Genomic DNA, 20,320 nt, shown 5'->3' with positions numbered 1-20,320 from the left:
ACAAATTCCAGAGCTTTATTGTGCGTTGAGTGAAAAAGAATTTTCTCCGATTAGTCTTAAATGTGTTACTTGCTAACTTCATGGAATGCCCCCTAGTCCTTCTATTATTCGAAAGTGTAAATAACCGAGTCACATCTACTCGTTCAAGACCTCTCATGATCTTAAAGACCTCTATCATATCCCCCCTCAGCCGTCTCTTCTCCAAGCTGAACAGCCCTAACCTCTTCAGCCTTTTCTCATAGGGGAGCTGTTCCATCCCCTTTATCATTTTGGTTGCCCTTCTCTGTACCTTCTCCATCGCAACTATATCTTTTTTGAGATGCGGCGACCAGAATTGTACACAGTATTCAAGGTGCGGTCTCACCATGGAGCGATACAGAGGCATTATGACATTTTCCGTTCTATTAACCATTCCCTTCCTAATAATTCCTAACATTCTATTTGCTTTTTTGACTGCTGCAGCACACTGAGCCGACGATTTTAAAGTATTATCCACTATGATGCCTAGATCTTTTTCCTGGGTGGTAGCTCCTAACATGGAACCTAACATCGTGTAACTACAGCAAGGGTTATTTTTCCACATGTGCATCACCTTGCACTTGTCCACATTAAATTTCATCTGCCATTTGGATGCCCAATCTTCCAGTCTTTCAAGGTCCTCCTGTAATGTATCACATCTGCCTGTGATTTAACTACTCTGAATAATTTTGTATCATCCGCAAATTTGATAACCTCACTCGTCGTATTCCTTTCCAGATCATTTATATATATATTGAAAAGCACCGGTCCCAATACAGATCCCTGAGGTACTCCACTGTTTACCCTTTTCCACTGAGAATATTGACCATTAAATCCTACTCTCTGTTTCCTGTCTTTTAACCAGTTTGTAATCCACGAAAGGACATCGCCTCCTATCCCATGACTTTTTAGTTTTCGTAGAAGCCTCTCATGAGGGACTTTGTCAAACGCCTTCTGAAAATCCAAATACACTACATCTACCGGTTCACCTTTATCCATATGTTATTAACCCCTTCAAAAAAATGAAGCAGATTTGTTAGGCAAGACTTCCTTGGGTAAATCCATGTTGACTGTGTCCCATTAAATCATGTCTTTCTATATGCTCTACATTTTGATCTTGAGAATAGTTTCCACTATTTTTCCCGGCACTGAAGTCAGGCTCACTGGTCTATAATTACCCGGATCGCCCCTGGAGCTTTTTTTAAATATTGGGGTTACATTGGCCACCCTCCAGTCTTCAGGTACAATGGATGATTTTAATGATAGGTTACAAATTTTAACTAATAGATCAGAAATTTCATTTTTGAGTTCCTTCAGAACCCTAGGATGCATACCATCCGGTCCAGGTGATTTGCTACTCTTTAGTTTGTCAATCTGGCCTACTACATCTTCCAGGTTCACAGTGATTTCGTTCAGTTCGTCTGACTCATCACCCCTGAAAACCATCTCCGGAACTGGTATCTCCCCACATCCTCATTAGTAAACACGGAGGCAAAGAATTCATTTAGTCTTTCTGCAATGGCCTTATCTTCCCTAAGAGCCCCTTTAACCCCTCTGTCATCTAATGGTCCAACCGACTCCCTCACAGGTTTCTTGCTTTGGATATATTTAAAAAAGTTTTTATTATGAGTTTTTGCCTCTATGGCCAACTTCATTTCAAATTCTCTCTTCGCCTGTCTTATCAATGTTTTACACTTACCTTGACAATGCTTATGTTTATCCTATTTTCTTCAGATGGATCCTTTTTTGGCTAAAATAGTCTCTTTCACCTCACTTTTAACCATGCCTGTAATCATTTTGCCTTCCTTCCACCTTTTTTGATGTGTGGAATACATATGGATTGTGCCTCTAGGATTGTTTTTAAACAATGTCCATGCCTGTTCAACACTTAACCTTTGCAGCTGCACCTTTCAGTTTTTTCTAATTATTTTCCTCATTTTATCAAAGTTTCCCTTTTGAAAATTTAGTGTTAGAGCTGTCGATTTACTTATTGTCCCCCCCTTCCAGTAATTAGTTTTAATTTGATCATGTTATGATCACTGTTGCCAAGTGGCCCCACCACCGTTACCTCTCTCACCAAATCCTGCGTTCCACTAAGAATTAAATCTAAAATAGCTCCCTCTCTTTTTGGTTCCTGAGCCAATCATTATTACATCCAGGTACTTTATGTCTCTAGCAAGTCCTGATGTTACATTTACCCAGTCAATATTGGGAGTAATTAAAATCTCAGACACAATGGTGCAGGATAAAACTCTCATCCACTGAGAATTTCAAATGTTCTGTTTATTCAGGAAAATTATCAAGCATTCATTGGCAACTCCATCAATAACAACAGAATATTCTTAAAGTCTCCCGACACGGTCCCTTGTTTCGCGACTGCTGCATCGGGAGGGACCAAAGTAACAGTATCAATCTGCAATACAATAAATTAAGTAAGGAGTGGAACAGATAAGGCTACGGTGAGAATTTCATTGTACAAACACATACCTGTGGGAGTAATAACTGGAGCGCAAGCGCCCTCAAAAAGGACAGCCATTTAAACCAGAAAAGGCGCGAAGGAGAAAGCTCTCGCGAGACCCAATCAGATACATTTTCCTGAATAAACAGAACATTTGAAATTCTCAGTGGATGAGAGTCTTATCCTGCACCACTGTGTCCGAGTACTTGCGGATGTGCAAGGTTTATGCTTCATTGGATTATCGGTAATTGAAATCTCCCATTATTATTGCACTGCCAAATTGGTTAGCTTCCCTGATTTCTCTTAGCATTTCATCATCTGTCTAACCATATTGTCCAGGTGGACGGTAGTATACTCCTATCACTATACTCTTACCCAACACACATGGGATTTCTACCCATATAGAATCTACTGAGCATTTATTCTCTTATATGATCTTTATCCTGTTGGACTCTGTACCCTCCCGGACATAAAGTGCCACACCCCCACCAAGTTGATCCTCCCTATCATTGCGATAATTTGTACCCTGATAAGGCACTGTCCCATTGGTTATCCTCCTTCCACCAGGTCTCTGTGATGCCAATTATGTCACTCATCATTTACTGCTATACACTAACTCTCCCATCTTACTCCTTAGACTTCTGGCATTGGCATACAGACATTTCAAAGTGTGTTTTGTGTTTGTATTAACAACCTGCTTTTCAGTTCTTAGAGATAATTTGAAAATCTTTAGCTCAGGTGATTTTTTCACATATAGGCACATGGACTACGTTTGCTTTTATTGGAACCTCTCTGTCGGGATGCCCTAACTCTCCCGTTTCATTAGTATCCTTCAAGGATACATTTCTCTGAACCATGCACTGCTGAGTGACTGTCTGCTTTCCCCCTTGTTCTAGTTTAAAAGCTGCTCTATCTCCTTTTTAAAAGTTAGTGCCAGCAGCTTGGTTCCACTCTGGTTAAGGTGGAGCCCATCCTTTCAGTAAAGTCTCACCCTTCCCCAAAAGTTTCCCCAGTTCCTTACAAAACTGAATCCCTCTTCTCCCTGCACCATCGTCTCATCCATGCATTGAAACTCTGGAGCTCTGCCTACCTCTGGGGATCTGCATGTGGAACAGGAAGCATTTCAGAGAATGCACAGTTTTAAGTCATGGTGGGAACCTCGGGGGCGTCCCCTCCCGATGACGTCAACCTGCTGGTATACTTAAGCCAACTGGCCCACTGCTAAGACGAGTTAGCAAGAAGTTCTCTCGTTGTTAAATCCGCTCCACATTGGGATCTTCTGTTCCAGTTCTACTTGTGGCATTGGGATGCTCTGGGTACCCGCTCCACAGGAGCCCTTCCGCGTCTCGGCTATCCGCTCCTCGGAGGGCCTTCTGCCTTAGACTTCGCCTAACCCAAACCTCGGGTTCAGCTCCTGGAAACTTCCTTCTGCGAGTACCTTTTTCAGTTTCCTATGCTGTCTACATTGCTGGGATTCCACAGTGTACCCCCGTACCTCAAACCACTACCGTTCGTCAGCATACCTCTTCTACCTATCCTGAGCTACAGGGTATTGTACCACTACTCAAGATCCTCTACCTGGTTCCTGTATCTTCAGACTTCTGCTACTTCATCTACTGACCAGTTATCCTCGGCTTACCCCGTGCTGCGGGCCACTACTGGACCTTCACATCTATAGCACTACCCTGAGTAGTCCTGCTCAAGAACTGTCTTATTGCATTTCCCGCTCCTCAGGTTGTGCATTATCTTTTCTCCCTAATAAAAGCTCTTTACAGTTGTGTCCTACGTCGCTGAGACCACGCCCACAGACGGTGAAGCCCATAGAGCTCCTCCCTGTGGGCGGAGACATCGCTCATCTCGGCCCAGGGTTCACTATTTCCAACAAAGTCATAGCATTTGTATTGCTCGGTGGTGCGAAGAAAGTAGATAAAGCTTCTAAAGCCACGATCTCTCGGTGGCTGAAGGAGACCATTTGCTCTGCTTATATTTGTAAGGGTCGCAAAATTCCAGTAGGCCTAAGAGCGCAGTTTGTGTCTCCTCAGGAGATATATAGGGCTGCGATGTGGTCCTCGCTTCATACTTTCACCTAGCATTACTGTTTGGATGTTCAAGTGCAGGAAGGTGCGACTTTTGGCGAGAGTGTCCTGCGTGTGGGTCCTTCAGGATCCCACGCAGTCTAAGGGTGCTTGGGTACATCCCAATTGTCTGGACTGATCTAGGTATGAACAGGAAAGGAAAATTGGTTCTTACCTGCTAATTTTCATTCCTGTAATACCACAGATCAGTCCACAGACCCACTCCTTTGCTGTCAAAAGACTGAATTTCCTGATAGTTTATGAACCATATTTCAGAAAATTTTGCAAATTGTAAATATGTTTAGTTAAGCGGTTATCAGACTTTTGAGAGACTTCAGTTCAGGGGGTTCCAACCCCAAGTTACCTGTTCGCCCTGGAAAGGGGTTTATTGGCTAATCTCTGGCTTGGGTATAGGACAATACTGAGGGACTACAGGTGGCAATCTCGGTTAAGCAGCAGCGCCTGAAACGTTTTTATTCTCTGCCTCCATCTGCTGGTAGGGATGCAAAACCCACTTGTCTGGACTTCCTTGTGGTATTACAGGAACAAAAATTAGCAGAACAAGAAAAATTGCTGGATGGGGAAATTTCTGATTAAGAGATATTCTTAGCAATAAAAGCACGGAAGGCTGATAAGTCACCTGAATTAGGTGGACAATGCCAATTTCTCCCTCATTTGCTCCAAATTTTTCAAAGATTTTTCTCAATCCGGTGCTTTCATGGGCCCCTTATAAGTCCTTAATTTAATTTCTTAAAGAGGCAGCTTCCTTCTCTGTTAATGCTCAATCTCTCAATTTACCTTGCAACACTACTTTTAAGCCGTCCCAGACCACAGAAGGATTTACCTGACCAGTGTCATTTATCTCCAGATACTCCCAAATCTCCCATTCTGTATTTTTGGCAACGTCTCATCATATAGTGAAGCATTAGTTAGAAAATCTCCGCTCCTACTGGGCCATCATCTGTCCACACTACGGTTTCAATTTCTGCTCCTTTAATATGCTCCATTAAGGCCACTACCAGGAAAATCACATCCATACGAGAGGAGGAGTGTGGGATACAGTAGTGGTTCTAATCCCTAGAGGTAGGCTTTAAAACCCTCCATATGTCCACTAGGCCCATTTCTGACTCCATATAATTTAATTTTGAAGTTTGAGTCCCTTGGTTTGATATAACAAGGAATTATCTAGGACAGGCTTGAGAGTCAAATTGAAAACTCCTCCTAAGATTACCAGTCCCATGGCAAAAAGTATCAAATGCTCTGTCATAGTGTCAAAACACACCTTGATTATGAAACGATGCATTATACATGTTTACAATGGCAATAATCTCGCCATCAACACGACAAGCCAAAAAATGTATCTACCCTCTTTATCTCTGCTGATATCCAACACCACAGTCTGAAGATTTTCTATGTAATAAACACACCCAAACCCCACTTTTTTTTTTTTTTTAATTTGATGCAAGGATAACTTGAATATAGTCCCTATGACAATCTTTCCTGCAATAAAACAATATCAGCTCTCAACCTACTGAGCTTCTTAAAAAACAACATGTATATTCCTACTTCTAATATTTCATGACACTATTCTTTTATTACACAGCACAAATGCAGGAGCAAGAAACAGCACTTCCAAGGATTCAGTAACAGCAGGAGAAATGCAGTTGATTCAATGAGTCCCCACAGCATCAAAATTAGTTTCATTTGTACTTTTTATTTTATGGCGGCAACTCCATTGCTTAGAGAAGCACAATTTTAAGCAGGGTCTCCCGACACGGACCCGTGTTCCGCCAAACGCGGCTGCATCAGGAGGGACTTTAAACTGGGTTCATAAGCTTTTTACCGCTGTGCTTACATTCAATACTGAATCAACTGCATTTCCCCTGCTGTTACTATTCTTTTATTAGCCATTAGAAATCCCTGCCTTTCATAAAATTATTTATTATTTATTTTTATTTTTTATATACCGACATTCTTACATCCGATGTAAATCATACCGGTTTACATTAAACAGAATAGCAGGAAATAAATTTCCATAGTCTAATACAATGAACATTTCTAATTAAAATTGTTAACAAGTGAAAAGAAAAAGGTAAAGAATTGGAATAAAGGTTACATAACAGAAAAATATAAAAGATTTTTTTTTTTTTTTAGAATCACAAGGGTTGCACGAAGGGGTGCACAACGCACGGCTCGCAGCACCTGATGGTGAGGCGCTCTTCAACCGTCGCCGGAGCTCCCAGTGACGTCAGGGGGGGCGTGGTCACACATCGCATCGCAGTCATTCATTTCCCTCACCTCCTGCTGTTAGTTCCGTATCTTTTTTCCCCCTGTCATTCAGTTTGGTGTTCAGTTCATGCTTTGCCCCCCCCCCCCCAGCATTCTCTACCCTCCTGGCCTCCTTTGACTCCCCGCCCCTTTTCCCATCACACCTTACTCCCTGTGCCCCCTCTTCCCTCCTTCCACTAAATACTCCTCCCCACCCTATTTGCTCTGCCATTAATGGTACTGCAGTCATCCACTTCCAGAATTCACACCTGCCTTCCAGCCCTCATTTAAAAAAACACTTCTAAAATTGCATACCCGCTCCGGCTCACATCACCACCCTGGCAATCTACTAGCACACCAAAAAAAAAAAGGGATTAAAAATTAAAAACAAAACAGAAAAACCAAAATAATTATAGCCAGCGTAGGTCCACTTTACCTCACATCAGATTAAAAAAAAACCCACGGAGAGCCGGCGCTCAGAGTTGGGCACCCGCTCTCCCAACGCGCACCAGGCACTTCTCCTGGGCATGAGATTCTGTATTTAAAATTAGGGCCCGCGCTAATAAGGAGGCACTAGAGACACTAGTGCCTCCTTATTAGCGGAAGCGGCAGCTATCAGCAGGTCTGACAACCAACGCTTAATTTTACTGATGTCTGTTTTCGAACCCGCTGACAGCCACGGGTTCGGAAAACAGACATCGGCAAAATTGAGCGTCTGTTTTCAAACCTGCGACCGGCAGGCAGATTTTTTTAAATTTTTGGGTCCTCAGACTTAATTTTGCTATGATATTAAAAATCAGAGGGTGTACAGAAAAGCAATTTTTTCTGATTTTCTGTACACTTACCCGGTGCCATCAACGGTTAACGCCTGTCTTTGGGCAGGCGTTCATTTCTGAGAGTAAAATATGCAGCTTGGCCGCACATTTTACTTTCAGTATTTCGAGGAAATAACTAATAGGCTCATCAACATGTATTTGCATGTGATGAACGCTATTAGTTTCGGGGTGGTTCCCTTACAGTATAAGGTATAATAATAGCGCGTATAAAATGCGCAGCCAAACGGGGGCTAATCGGCCTGTTAGTGTCTTGTGGCTCTGTTTATCAGTTGCTCTGTCCATGAGTATAGCTTTTGACAGATCTCTTTTCCCCCCAGCTGCACATGTTGCCATCTGGAAAAATCTCTGTCAGGCAGCGGAGCTGGCATTGACTTCTCTAGCATGCCCCCCTCCCCTCCCCCAACGGTTAATCACTCTTTCTTCCTGTAGGGCCTTTCTTGCTTCCTCCATGGTTTAAATTTACAAATAATCCACTGACATTAAACAGACCAAATGGAAATATCCACTTGTATCTCACATTTAAAAAAAAACAACAAAAAAACCCCAAAACCTTTACATTTGACTTTAAACAATATACCGGGCACAAAAAAAAACACACAACTTTGCATTCAGAAATTCAATGAGAAAAGCATAGAAACATAACATACTTAAAAAAAAAAAAACTGCCCTCATTCTTTCCCACAACACAAAGGTGGGAGATCATAAGAAACAATGAAAAACTAGAGACAGTCCTGACGTGGAGATTCCTGCTATTCATTAAGATTTTCGGGAATGGCCCTGAATGGAAACTGGAGGTATGTGCAACTTTTTACAGTGTAAAAAAAAAAATCATCTGCTAAGAGGCAAAACCACCCCCATAACCTGCAGTATAGTTTACCAGACATTCACAAGGATATCTTAATACAAAAGCATTCTCTAAAGCACCAACAGCCTGCCAAAGGGCAAGGAAGCCTGGTCTCCTCTCCTGAGGAACTTTTCCCAGATCAGAAGAATGTCTAAGAACTTGACCTAAGAAACTAGTACTCATATTCCTCAAATATTATTATCTCATAAGAATGCTTTAAATCCTGCTCAGAAACAAAAGATCCTAACAAGAGTAGCCCCCCCTTCCAGAAATCTTTGGATTGGAGCTTTCCAGAAAAGTTGTAAAATTTAGCATGTGCACCAGAGAAAGAGCAATCTGATTTGCTGACCTCAAACATGTGGTTGAAGGAAGAAAATACATCCTGGGGGCAGGGGGGAGAAGGGAAATAACATCTGTCGACATATGCAAGAACATCCAGGACAGGGCTTCCCAAACCTGTCCTGGGGACCCCACAGCCAGTCGGGTGTTCAGGATATCCACAATGAATATGCATGAGATACATTTGCATACCATGGAGGCTCCATGGTATATATCTCATGCATATTCATTGTGGATATCCTGAACACCCGACTGGCTGTGGGGTCCCCAGGACAGGTTTGGGAAGCCCTGCTTTAGGGAAAATTCAGCAACTGCAAGTTCAAGTGACACAGAACGATTTTCCAAAGATTCCACCCTTCTGGAAAGTGCGCCTCACTTTTGTATCACAACGGCATTAATAGCTTGGATATTTTTCCCCCCACCACTCTCCAAAGTTTGAATCTTCTCATTATGTTCCTGCAATTGCTCCTTGTGATTCTAACCCAGAGGTTCAACCCTCTCAAACAGTGCATTAAATCTTATATTGGTATGGTCAGATCCCAAAGAGAATCTGGTGTCACCACAGCCTACTTCACTGGCATACAGAGGGACTCACCAAGAACATAAGAAATTGCCATGCTGGGTCAGACCAAGGGTCCATCAAGCCCAGCATCCTGTTTCCAACAGAGGCCAAAACCAGGCCACAAGATCCTGGCAATTACCCAAACACTAAGAAGATACCATGCTACTGATGCAATTAATAGCAGTGGCTATTCCCTAAGTAAAATTGATTAATAGCCATTAATGGATTTCTCCTCCAAGAACTTATCCAAACCTTTTTTGAACCCAGCTAAACTAACTGCACTAACCACATCCTCTGGCAACAAATTCTAGAGCTTTATTGTGCGTTGAGTGAAAAAGAATTTTCTCCGATTAGTCTTAAATGTGCTACTTGCTAACTTCATAAAATGCCCCCTAGACCTTCTATTATTCGAAAGTGTAAATAACCGAGTCACATCTACTCATTCAAGACCTCTCATGATCTTAAAGACCTCTATCATATCCCCCCTCAGCGTCTCTTCTCCAAGCTGAACAGCCCTAACCTCTTCAGCCTTTCCTCATAGGGGAGTTGTTCCATCCCCTTTATCATTTTGGTTGCCCTTCTCTGTACCTTCTCCATCGCAACTATATCTTTTTTGAGATGTGGCGACCAGAACTGTACACAGTATTCAAGGTGCGGTCTCACCATGGAGCGATACAGAGGCATTATGACATTTTGCGTTCTATTAACCATTCCTTTACTAATAATTCTTAACATTCTGTTGCTTTTTGACTGCTGCAGCACACTGAGCCGACGATTTTGAAGTATTATCCACTATGATGCCTAGATCTTTTTCCTGGGTGGTAGCTCCTAATATGGAACCTAACATCGTGTAACACCAGCAAGGGTTATTTTTCCCTATATGCATCACCTTGCACTTGTCCACATTACATTTCATCTGCCATTTGTATGCCCAGTCTTCCAATCTTGCACGGTCCTCCTGTAATGTATCACAATCCTAACTACTCTGAATAACTTTGTATCTTCTGCAAATTTGATAACCTCACTCGTGGTATTACTTTCCAGATCATTTTGTATTGTTTTATACTAGATTGGCTGTTTAGATTGTTGTTGTGTTTATACAAATATAAGTTTATATTTGTATTAAACACAACAACAATCTAAACAGCCAATCGTATAAAACAATACAAAAAGGTACAATTATCATCTCCCCCCCCCCTCCCCCTCCCCGGAGCTGTCCCAGAATAGGTATACAAGAAAAGAATTCTGAATAATGTATATATATCTCTCCCGTAGGATTTCACTGTATGCATCCCTCTCCTTAAATGACTGTATTAGCAGGTCCCATCATGCAACTCTCGCCAACGTAGAAATGTATCCCATGTGTTATGGAAAGCCTGTAGATTTTGTCTTCTAACCGCTGTAATCTTATACATAGTACATACAGAGTCCAGCCTGCGTACCACATCTGTGATTTGCAGACTTTTAGTTGACTTCCATGCATAAGCAATCTCCAGTCTAGTGGCAATACAGGTTTGAAGACAGAACGGATATGCCAGTGCTCCAGTTTCTCCCTCCACGTTGTGCAGTAAGGCATAGTCCATTGAAATGTCCACTTCATCGCCAAGAATTCTGGAAATCAAGTTTTGTAAGCCAGTCCACAGTGCCACGATACAGGCTGTTTCCTGTCTTTTAACCAGTTTGTAATCCACGAAAGGACATCGCCTCCTATCCCATGACTTTTTAGTTTTCGTAGAAGCCTCATATGCCTCATGCCTTCTGAAAATCCAAATACACTACATCTACCAGTTCACCTTTATCCACATGTTTATTAACCCCTTCAAAAAATGAAGCAGATTTGTTAGGCAAGACTTCCCATGAGTAAATCCATGTTGACTGTGTTCCATTAAACCATGTCTATCTATATGCTCTACAATTTTGATCTTGAGAATAGTTTCCACTATTTTTCCCGGCACTAAAGTCAGGCTCACTGGTCTATATAGTTACCCGGATCGCCCATGGAGCCTTTTTTAAATATTGGGGTCACATTGGCCACCCTCCAGTCTTTAGGTACAATGGATGATTTTAATGATAGGTTACAAATTTTAACTAATAGATCAGAAATTTCATTTTTTGAATTCCTTCAGAACCCTAGGATGCATACCATCCGGTCCAGGTGATTTGCTACTCTTTAGTTTGTCAATCTGGCCTACTACATCTTCCAGGTTCACAGTGATTTGGTTCAGTTCGTCTGACTCATCACCCCTGAAAACCATCTCCGGAACTGGTATCTCCAACATCCTCATTAGTAAACACGGAGGCAAAGAATTCATTTAGTCTTTCTGCAATGGCCTTATCTTCCCTAAGAGCCCTTTTAACCCCTCTGTCATCTAATGGTCCAACTGACTCCCTCACAGGTTTTTTTGCTTTGGATATATTTTTAAAAGTTTTTATTATGAGTTTTTGCCTCTATGGCCAACTTCATTTCAAATTCTCTCTCCGCCTGTCTTATCAATGTTTTACACTTACCTTGACAATGCTTATGCTTTATCCTAGTTTCTTCAGATGGATCTTTCTTTCTTCCAATTTTTGATGGATTTTTTTTTGGCTAAAATAGCCTCTTTCACCTCACCTTTTAACCATGACTGTAATCGTTTTGCCTTCCTTCCACCTTTTCTTAATGCGCGGAATACATATGGACTGCGCCTCTAGGATTGTATTTTTAAACAATGTCCAAGCCTGTTGAACACTTTTAACCTTTGCAGCTGCACCTTTCAGTTTTTTTCTGCACAGAGTGAAGTATCCCCAAGAAAGACAGACCCACAACAGCCACACTGATACCAGCACCCCCAGAGGAGCAGGGCCGCCGCTGAACTGAAGGATTTCTGCAAGTTCCAAAACTGCCAGCCAAGGAAGATGTGGTCCAGACACCAGAACTTCCCCGGCTCCAGTGACCTCATCATCCCGTGCCGTGCTAGACCTGCTGGGAAGTCTGCATCTTTCACTCAGCGATAGGCAAAGACCAAGAGGACTGAGAAGTTTAATCTCTGGGATACAGAGCTGGTAATGGACTGCTGGCCAGGACCTTCTCCTCTCTCTTAGAAGGCATATTCCAGAAAGGAAACATGGAACAAACCAGGATAGCCAGACAGAAAACTGTGGCCACCTCAAGCCACCATCTTGACTCCGCCTCTCTCCCCATACCTCACATTTCAATGTAGTTGTTACTTCCTTCAGCTCTCTCTGCCTTCTAAGAGAGACCGGAGACAGATTACTGTAAACCTTCAGTTTGTGGCCCTCCCAACTAGAGGTTCTCTGCACTCTTGCTTTGGCTAAGATCTTCGCCTTAGTTAGAAAGCTCCGAAAACAGGCCTCCATATCTCTAGGCATGTTCTTCCGTCGAGAGCCCAGAGCCCTATGCGCTCTCTTGATGTGTATGGGAAGCAATGCCCCTTATCTTCACCTTTGCCCCCAAGCAAGGCTTTGCGGATACTACGCATCGCCAAGGAGTAGTCCTCATTAATTCATGTCTGGCAGGTCTCAGAACTGAATGCTGTTCCATTCTGACCTGTTTTCCAGGTCCTCCAATTTATCCAAGATGTCAATAGTCGATATATTCAGTTCCTTGTTATATTTCATCATTTTCATGGGTGGATTTTCATGTTCGTCAATCTACTATTTGACCTCATCGATCCTGCCTACAAATTCAACCATTTTGCCCTTCAGCTCAGAAAATCATTTCCAAGATCTCTCCTTTAACAAAGGACAAGTCCTGTTTTAAATAAGAACATAAATTGCCATGCTGGGTCAGATCAGGGGTCCATCAAGCCCAGCATCCTGTTTCCAACAGTGGCCAAACCAGGCCACAAGAACCTGGCAATTACCCAAACACCAAGAAGATCACCTGCTACTGATGCAATTAATAGCAGTGGCTATTCCCTAAGTAAAATTGATTAATAGCCGTTAATGGACTTTTCCTCCAAGAACTTATCCAAACCTTTTTTGAACCCAGCTACACTAACTACCTCCTCTGGCAACAACTTCCAGAGCTTAATTGTGCATTGAGTGAAAAAGAATTTTCTCCGATTAGTCTTAAATGTGTTTCTTGCTAACTTCATGGAATGCCCCCTAGCCCTTCTAATATCCAACAGTATAAATAACAGATTCACATCTACTTGTTCAAGACCTCTCATGATCTTAAAGACTCTACATTATCCCCCCCTCAGCCGTCTCTTCTCCAAGCTGAACAGCCCTAACCTCTTCAGCCTTTGCTCATAGGGGAGCTGTTCTATCCCCTTTATCATTTTGATCGCTCTTCTCTGTACCTTCTCCATCGCAACTATATCTTTTTTGAGATGCAGAGACCAGAATTGTAGGCAGTATTCAAGGTGCGGTCTCACCATGGAGCGATACAGAGGCATTATGACATTTTCCGTTTTATTAACCATCCCCTTCCTGAACCATGCTTTAAGCTCCAGTAGGGAGAAATCTTTAGCGGCCACACTGGCCTTGCTATCTGCCTCCAATCCTGCTGGAACTTGCTCCCATAGTCTTGCTTGCACACTTCAGGCCTGAATTCCCTGCTTCAAAAGTTTGAATTTCTGTCATCTTCTGATGGGTAGCCATTCCAATAATCAGAGCCTTCACCACACCGATGAGTGCAAATTTTCATTAAAAAAGGATAATTTTAAGTTATTTGTTAACATCTGATCAGAGCCCACATTTTAGGCAGCCATCTTACCCAGTGACATCACTTTCTCCTTCCCTAGTATCTTATACTGATGAAGTTATGATTAGTTTTTGCAACTGTACTATTCATGGCTGCTGTTTTTTAATCTGGTTTTAGAAAACCAGAATGGGACATCCAATCACTTCCAAACTATTAAACATGAAGATAATAAAGAAAAAAAGAATCAAGAAACTATATTGCCATTTAACATTAGTTCACCTAGATAGAAGGGGGGAGAGTGAAATTAATATGAGAAACCAAAAGTGAACAAAATAGCAGTAAATAGACAATAAACACACAGACATTCCTGAAAATAACAAAAAAAAAGACCAAAAACGATCAATTAGACATTTACTCTGGCAGTCACTGGAGTTGAAATGGACAGCTTTGTAGTATCCAAAAAGAATCTAAATTGATTTGAGGCACACAAAAAAAATGCAATTTATAGCATTACACTTCACCAAGCATTTACACAGATACCATAGAACAGAAGATGCCCCAAGAGCCCACATCTCCTGGCACATTCCCCAAAATATTTTTCCTTGCTCTTGAATGATTTTCACCAAGTTTGGATAAATCCAAATTAAGCCTTAACATTCCGAAAACATAAAACCGCATGATTGCGCTCAAGTCTTGCTCAAAGACTGAGAATACCAAAAGTGTAAGAACATGCCATACTGGGTCAGACCAAGGGTCAATCAAGCCCAGCATCCTGTTTCCAACAGTGGCCAATCCAGGCCATAAGAACCTGGCAAGTACCCAGATTTTCACTTCCTTTTCTGAACTGGACTTCTCCAAGAAAGCCATCAAATCAAGAATACCCATGGATTACCGAACCAAGTTTTGCCCTACAGCTTGTGTTTTCTTGCATTTTCCAGTCCAAAAAAAAAACAAACCCAAGAACTTGACAGGTGGAAGGGTCTCAGTTGGCATATACAGGATCTCAATTAAATTATCTTTTAGAGATCTCATGAGGGGTCACCCCAGAAATCTTTAGCAAAGTCAAAAACCACAGACAAACGTCTCACTCCGAAAATGCCAGTTTACGATGCAAATCATCCCTTTCTTGAATTGAAGCACCATTCAATGGATTTTAAACTCGGTCCTAAACAACTGGACCTGTTCAGCTGACCCATGTCCCTATTGTTTTTAATTCAAGCTTCTACTGCCACTCTGGGCCTTGTTGAAGGTGTTGAGCCAAATAAAATTTGTATTCTGATATGAAGTCGTTACAGTGGGGCCTGGGGAAAAACGTTGTTACGGCGGCGGGCCCCAGAAAGGATACAGATGTTATGGGTGAGGGTGGGGCAGGGAGAGGGTGAAGTTGATACAGCAGAGCCCAGAGAGGAGAGGAGAGGGACATGTTACAGAAGGGGGGGGCTCAGGGAAGAGAAAGATGTCATTACAGCTGGGGTGGACAGAGAGATGCCGGTGCGGTGGGAACTAGGGAGGAAGATATTATGGAGGTCCTGGAAAAGAGATGTTGTTATTGGGGGGGCAGTGCCAGGAGACAATGTTCCTTGTGCACTCTGCATGTGCACACAGGAACATTGCACGCACATGAAAAAGGAAACTAAAATGATGTTTCACAGCACACTGCACTGTACAGAACCCCCCCCCCCCCCACACACACCCATACACTGCCCACAAAATATTAGAGGAACATTGCCAGAAGGAGAAGGGAGAGATATTTTTTATTTTATTTTTTTTTTTAACAGTGAGGCTAGAGAGAACAGATGAGAGAGATATCGTTACGGGGTTGCTTGGGGCAGAGATTTCATTACAATGGGGGCCCAGGGAGATAAGAGATGTCCTTATGGTGGGGCAGGCTTGGAAAGAGGGGGGCTAGAGATGTAATTACAGGGGCCTGGAGAAGCTAGAGATGTCATTATAGTGGGTGGGGCACAAGGAAGAAAGAAGTGGTTACAGCGGGGGCCCACAGAGGTCATTAAGGCGGGATCACAGAGGACAGGGGAGGGTGGCCTTCTGGGCTTCCAGCTCATTAGGTGAACAGGGAGATTGGGAATAGAAAGTACAGAAAACCAATATAAAAATCCTGCAATTACTCCCCTCCCATTAAAAAAAAAAAAAAAGAAACCTACACAAAAAAAAAAAAAAAAATTTAAAGAAAAAATAAAACAGGATGTTTTCCATCACCATTTTCCTGGCTCCTAGCTTTTTAAATTATTTTTCCACCCCTGTATATCTACATTCATTTTGGACAGGGGAAGGGGGACACACCCCCCCCCAGCAGCTGCGATCTTCCCCTCAGGAGCCTGTCATTCGAGGCAATGCATGCCACTTTCCACCTTACTCACCGTTTGCCATCAGAAACTTGGGGATGAGGTCCACATTCCAATCACGTCCCCGCCCCATGCACTCAGGGGGTCCTTCAGGGATCTCAAACCGTTTATAGAGCTGTAAGGGGGGGAAGGGGGTCAAAAAATGGAGAGAGAGAAATGGATCAGTGGCCCTGTCCTCTACCTCTGTCCTGGCACCACACCACAGGAGGTAGTGAGGGATACAGGGCAACGTATACTCGCTGACCCATGAAGAAAATATATGTGGGAACAATTTTGAAACAACACACCCCTATGTACAGATTAGATATTCAAAGCACCTCAAACTCCCCCTCCACCCCCAATTCTAAAACATTGGAGCACACACCCCATGAACCCCCCCCCCCCCCCCAACACCCCGAGATCACAATAACTTTACAGTGCAGGCTTTACAGCCACAGGGTTCACTGCATCCTGGATGGACAGATACCCATTCCCCGATTACAGCAGCAAATGTACGAGTCCAGCTCTCCCGGCCTTGCCATTTCTAGCAGGACCTCAGACTGGGAGTGCTGTCATTGCTTAAGGACAGTGAAATACAAAACTGTTGCTGTAACAGCCCCTTATCTCCACCTCTCCTTCCTCCTTACCTCTTCTAGGGGGGTAATGGAGGAGCTTTCCCCACCATAGTACGGATTCCTGTCCATGTGCAGCACCTTCATACCATTGACCGACATGATCCCAGACAGGATGCATTCCTGCAAAAGACAGCAGGTCAGCGATTTGCTGGGCTGAGCCTGAGGCCCTGCAGGCTGGGAGGGTCAGTGACTTGCTGGCCTGAACCTGAGGGCCCTGCAGGCTGGGAGGGTCAGTGACTTGCTGGGCTGGGGCTAAGCCTGAGCCCGAGGCCCCACAGGCTGGGAGGGTCACTTCCTGGGACTAACACTAGTTTAAAAGAAATGCAAGCAAGAAGTCAGAGCAAGGACCATAGATACATTAACATACAAACTAAAAATAAAATACTTTGGATTAATACTATGCCCTTTCTTGCAAATAAGATTTTTTTTAAAGTATATTACAAAATGTAATAATTAAAAACATGGAAGCAGTCACCACAGGTATTAATGATCACAATCAGCTATATAGCACCTCGATTTTATAGAACCTTCCACTGGCAGCACAGAAGAATAAATGACTTATTAATATAGATCACAGCTGCAAAAACTGAGACACAGGGAGATAAAGGTCACACACAGAGAGTCAGTGACAGAGTTGGGGCTTAGTACTCAGAAAAATAAAGTGACTTCCCCCCCCCGAGATCACACACACGGAGTGTCAGAAATTCTGTTTTCCAGAATTTCTTCCGATTCCCAAGCAGACAACGCCTATTTCCTGCATTCTGTGGCATCAAAACACAAAACAGCCAAAGCCTGGAGGACAGGAAGGATAAATTCTGCAGTGCTTAATATAACGGGGTCAGTGATAGTGATGTGGCAGATTACAAGCAGCAGGTAGGTTAACACCACGATTGCTAGTCAGGGATCCTTATAGACAGAGGTCTGGATTATGTAAATCCTACTTTACAGCCACACAAACCCAGACTCCAGAATAAAACGGTTCTATACATGTGTACGAAAAACACACACACTCACGCCCTTTCAAAGTAACAGAAAGGCTGCAGGGTCTCCAAGTCCTGTCCTACATCGCCTCCTCTCCCTTTATATTCCGATTCCCTAATTAAATTTCTCTCCCCCCAACTCTGAAGGGAAAACAATAAAGGCAATGAGGGAGAAAGGCTGGGTTACTAAACCACTGGCCTCAGCAACTGGTGAATCAATAAAAGAGCCTCCATTTTATCACTCAGCCGCTTCTTATATATATATTTTTATAAGGGGGAAAAATATTCATGGTTTCAGCCCATCCCTTCTGATAAAAAAAGAGTATGTTGCCGGTTGCAAAACCACATTTCCTTTTTGACGTTTTTAAATAAACAAATCATTCAGTTTGCACAGCTCTCCCCACCCCCACCTGCTCCATCCCCACCCTATAATCCAACGAAACAGTTCACTGCAAAAATAAACAGAAAAGGCAGAAGGAGCAAACTGATGCAATATCTGTAAAAACTACTGCATACATTTTCCAGTCCCTCTAAGGCATCCTTACTAATTGCATGGAGCCTTTTTTAATCCCGGGAAAGGCTTGTTTATCGGAGGCAGGGGGTGTCACCGTGTCTTCTGGCTCTAATTGCAGATCGGGTTAAGGTTTTTTTTTTTGTAATTTCCAGGAATGGATACTCACAGTCAGGCCAGTGCCCAGGACGATCACATCGTACTCTTCATCCATACTCAATGCCGAGTAAGAATCTGCAGCACGAGCCAAGCAAGCGGCTGCTGGCAAATGGACCAAAGATGGCTCAGGGGCGGCAGCAAACTCTAGCAGCCTCTACAATCCCTCCGCGACGTCAAAGAGTCTCGCATCCCTCCTTGCACTGCAAAGCCGTGGGCGGGAGGACAGGGGCACGGCTGCGATTCCGGCATCACTTCCCTGGCTCCTTCTATGTGTCCAGCCCCTTCTTCTTCCCCCATAAACCTGCCCTACTACGGATGGGGAGAAAGGGGGTGGATGACCTTGGTGAGGAGGTCCAAGATCCCTGCGCTGCCCGCATCAGCCTGCAAGGAACTGCCACCTCCCTGGGTTTTTCACTATGCAAATAGTCAAATAAATGAAACATATGTGTGCATACAGATTTTTTATATACTATACGTATTTTCTTCTGTTTTATTTTCTGACTATAAAGAATTGAACATAAATAATGATAATATATACAAATTAATACACAGAGAACATGATCAATTCCATTACTAAAAGTAAACCTAGAACAAAATATTTTAAATATAGATAAAGTTTCCGTGTTAAGTCGCACAAGCCAAATTAACTAATACAAAAAAAAAAAAAAATCCCTAGGAATTATAGACTTTTAAGTGATGACTACATGATCAGGTCTTTCACTCCCTAGGTTCGCTGAGGTTGGAGATGCCACAGAGGCAGTGCTTGCGTCCCCCGTGGGAAAAGAACACGTCATTGTGCAACCATGACACTCAGTTTTAGGGCCCAAGATTGCAAGGTCATGGAAGGAGCGCTGGTGCGTGGCCCAAAAGTATTTGGTGCCCTAGGCGAACCTTCAATCATGCACCCCTTCTTCCCAGCTTACCTATCAGCGGCAGCTCCAGCACAGCTCTTCCTCCTACCGGCAGTATTGGCTCCAGCAAAGCACGCCCTTTTTTGGCGGTATTGGCTCTGGAAGGGATTATGCCACCCCCAAAATTGTGGTGTTCAAGTTGACTGCCCAGTTTGCCTAATAGAAACACTGGCTCTGCATGGCCCCCAGCCAAAGACAGTGACTGGGCTAAGTGATTTGGGAGGGGATAGAAAATAGGCAGTGCCAGGATAAGGGGGGGCCTGACCTAGGCATTACACCTAAAGGGGTATCATCGTGCCTGTTCAATGGAGAATTAAATACTATGTTACCATGTTGACCCACAAGCTCATAACTTTATAAACAACTGCCATGGGCAAACACAATACTCCGGGCATACGAGGCAATAAGACCTCTGAGGTCTTCACAAAGGACAGTACTTGATATTCCTTCCATTAAACAGGCAAGGCTTCATGCTACTACTCCGGATCACACTTTCTCCATTAGAGCAGCCAGCCTTTGGAACTCCCTTCCTTTAGAAATCAGGGTAATTGGATGCCCAAAGTTGTTTAAATCTGCATTAAAAACATTTTTTAAAGCAAGCTTTTTTTTTTAATAATTTTAATTTGGATTATATATTTTAGTGCAAAGTCTTATGGCTTGTTTTAACTTTTAAATCTTTTGAGTAATTGTGATCTAGTTTACAGATTTTATATTTACTTATTATAATATACTGG

General features: G+C 42.9%; 1 protein-coding gene across 2 annotated transcripts; it reads right to left on the bottom strand.

Moving 5' to 3' along the window:
• Window positions 1-2,364: 2,364 nt before the first annotated feature.
• LOC115081208 (rab GDP dissociation inhibitor alpha-like) lies at window positions 2,365-18,936 on the bottom strand. Of its 2 annotated transcripts, XR_003853748.1 has the most exons (5): window positions 18,686-18,936; window positions 17,038-17,145; window positions 16,427-16,526; window positions 2,506-2,613; window positions 2,365-2,431 (listed from the first exon to the last, which is right to left on the bottom strand). XR_003853748.1 is itself a non-coding variant. In XM_029585739.1 (4 exons), the coding sequence occupies exons 1-4, from the start codon at window positions 18,728-18,730 to the stop codon at window positions 2,427-2,429; spliced, it is 258 nt and encodes an 85-aa protein (XP_029441599.1). In that variant the 5' UTR covers window positions 18,731-18,934; the 3' UTR covers window positions 2,382-2,426. The 2 variants fall into 2 exon arrangements, 1 of the variants encoding a protein (XP_029441599.1); XM_029585739.1 differs by lacking the exon at window positions 2,506-2,613 and having other exon boundaries at window positions 2,382-2,431; window positions 18,686-18,934.
• Between the last annotated feature and the right edge of the window lie 1,384 nt (window positions 18,937-20,320).

This window comes from Rhinatrema bivittatum, chromosome 1 (genome assembly GCF_901001135.1).
Source record: "Rhinatrema bivittatum chromosome 1, aRhiBiv1.1, whole genome shotgun sequence".
NCBI lineage: Eukaryota > Metazoa > Chordata > Amphibia > Gymnophiona > Rhinatrematidae > Rhinatrema > Rhinatrema bivittatum.
The sequence above is the reverse complement of the archived record's forward strand: the minus strand, read 5'-3'. Positions and strand labels throughout refer to the sequence as shown.

What these genes read in the sequence shown, in the direction of transcription:
- LOC115081208 (XM_029585739.1), bottom strand. Translation starts at nt 18,730, where the DNA reads ATGGATGAAGAGTACGATGTGATCGTCCTGGGCACTGGCCTGACT. An exon ending in TCCTGGGCACTGGCCTGACT is followed by an intron (nt 17,146 to 18,685) that starts GTGAGTATCCAT and finishes TGTCTTTTGCAG; the next exon opens with GAATGCATCCTGTCTGGGAT. An exon ending in CCATTACCCCCCTAGAAGAG is followed by an intron (nt 16,527 to 17,037) that starts GTAAGGAGGAAG and finishes CCCCCCTTACAG; the next exon opens with CTCTATAAACGGTTTGAGAT.